The 1,679-nt window shown below is 50.8% G+C and overlaps 1 protein-coding gene across 1 annotated transcript in view; it reads right to left on the bottom strand.

Moving 5' to 3' along the window:
• setbp1 (SET binding protein 1) overlaps nucleotides 1-1,679 on the bottom strand; it is a gene marked incomplete at both ends in the record, with an annotated part of 40,697 nt that extends 39,018 nt beyond the window's left edge. Inside the window, one exon of the mRNA XM_080531406.1 lies at nucleotides 1,257-1,679. Within this exon, the coding sequence (XP_080387532.1) occupies nucleotides 1,257-1,679 (423 nt within the window). The remainder of the gene's footprint in view (nucleotides 1-1,256) is intronic.

Below are 1,679 nucleotides of genomic sequence, written 5' to 3'. Positions count from 1 at the left end.
CAAAAATGAATGTTAATAATTTGCTCACTCTTCCGAGCATGTTGAAACACCACAGAACAGCTCCAGGTAGGACTGTTTGTATGTATTTAGTGGTATAGAATAGGAACTGGGTGATGTAGCAGTTTAACCCCCTTCACTACGGGGCTTCTCTGACTCGATGGAACAAACATGGCTACTAGTGTTGGATACACACACCATGGTGTAGGTTAAACACACACTGCAAACACTACATTTCCCCTAGGACCTGTACACACACTCTCACGCACACACACTAACGCTGTGTGGAGACCAAACATTCGAGGTGGGTGTGTGAGAGATGAGGAGGGTTTAGGGATCCCCATTCCCCACGTGCTGATTTCATTAGAGAAGCGAGGGAAGAGGAGGAGAGGAGAGAGGTCTGTGACCACAAATGGAGAGAGCAGGGACCAGCTGTCACTGGCTGATGTCAGCCCTATTCTCAGCCCCTGTCCGTGTGTGTGTGTGTGTGTGTGTGTGTGTGTGTGTGTGTGTGTTCTCCGCTAGCCATGACTGGTTTCAATTACGCTTTGAACTTTGACCTTGTGTAACCAAGGAGGTGGGAGAGCTACTGAAAGAGAGAGAGAGGGAGAGCGAGAGAGAGGGAGGGAGAGAGAGAGAGAGAGGGAAAGAGCTCTTTCTCTCTCCTGTCCCTTTTGATCCTGTGGCAGTTGACATTGTGTGCTCTAAGAGAGGGAATAACAGCCATAGCAGGTCTGTTGGCCAATAGCAGGGGTTCTGAGGGGCTCACCACAGACTGTGAAGAGGACTCGGAGCAATGCTACTCGTCATCCATATACACCTACTAGGCTAATGGCTAGATGTTGGTGTGAGGGCTTGGGACATACTACCTCATCATGCACTATCAATGGCTAGACCTACAGCAGCCCAGATTAAATCCTAGTAGTTCTATAACGATTTAACTCTGTCTCCCACTATATCATCAGAGCTACCAAGTCATTCTAACAAGATGATTGTTAACAAGATGTCCGATCTCCAGGGGACTGTGCTGAGTCAAGGAGCTGCTGGGTCTCTATGGAGGAGTCCAAACCCTACCGAACTGATTATTCAGAAAAACTCTGATTTGCATATATGAAGCATGTGATTACACTCGTTTCCAAGTACAAAATGCAATCAAGCAATCCATTCCTAACCGCTAACACTTCAACGTGTTCAAGCAACATTTTTGGATCAACATTTAAAGCATCAACATTCCAAACAAGGTTGTGAAGCATCCTTACCCTCTTCCTGGGCGGTCCTCGTTCCTCCTCCCGACCCCCCCGGCCTGCCCGGCCCTGCCGCCCCCCCCTGCTCTCGCCAGACGGGGGTCTGATGGTCATCCTTATCTCGGGGGGGCAGATGTAGTTCTCCAGACTCTTGGGGGGCTTCTTGGTGCGTTTGGTGGTCTGGATCTTCAACTTCAGACTCCCCTCCTGAAAACTGGCTTCCTTGATGGAGAACTCCTGTTCCTCTAGTAGCCCCTCCCCCTGTTCTTCTAACCCCTCCCCTTCCCCTGATGCCCCCCAGCGCTCACCGATGGTGTCATCTCCCCGCGCCGGACCGAGCCCTGCTACTTCCTGATCCTCCTCATTGCGCTCCGCCCTGCCTCCCTCTAACTCAACCTCCTTGGGTCGGGCTGAGCCAACAAGATCCCTAGGCTCCAT

The sequence above is a fragment of the Nansenia antarctica genome (genome assembly GCF_963989245.1).
Source record: "Nansenia antarctica genome assembly, chromosome: 5".
Lineage (NCBI taxonomy): Eukaryota > Metazoa > Chordata > Actinopteri > Argentiniformes > Microstomatidae > Nansenia > Nansenia antarctica.
The sequence above is the reverse complement of the archived record's forward strand: the minus strand, read 5'-3'. Positions and strand labels throughout refer to the sequence as shown.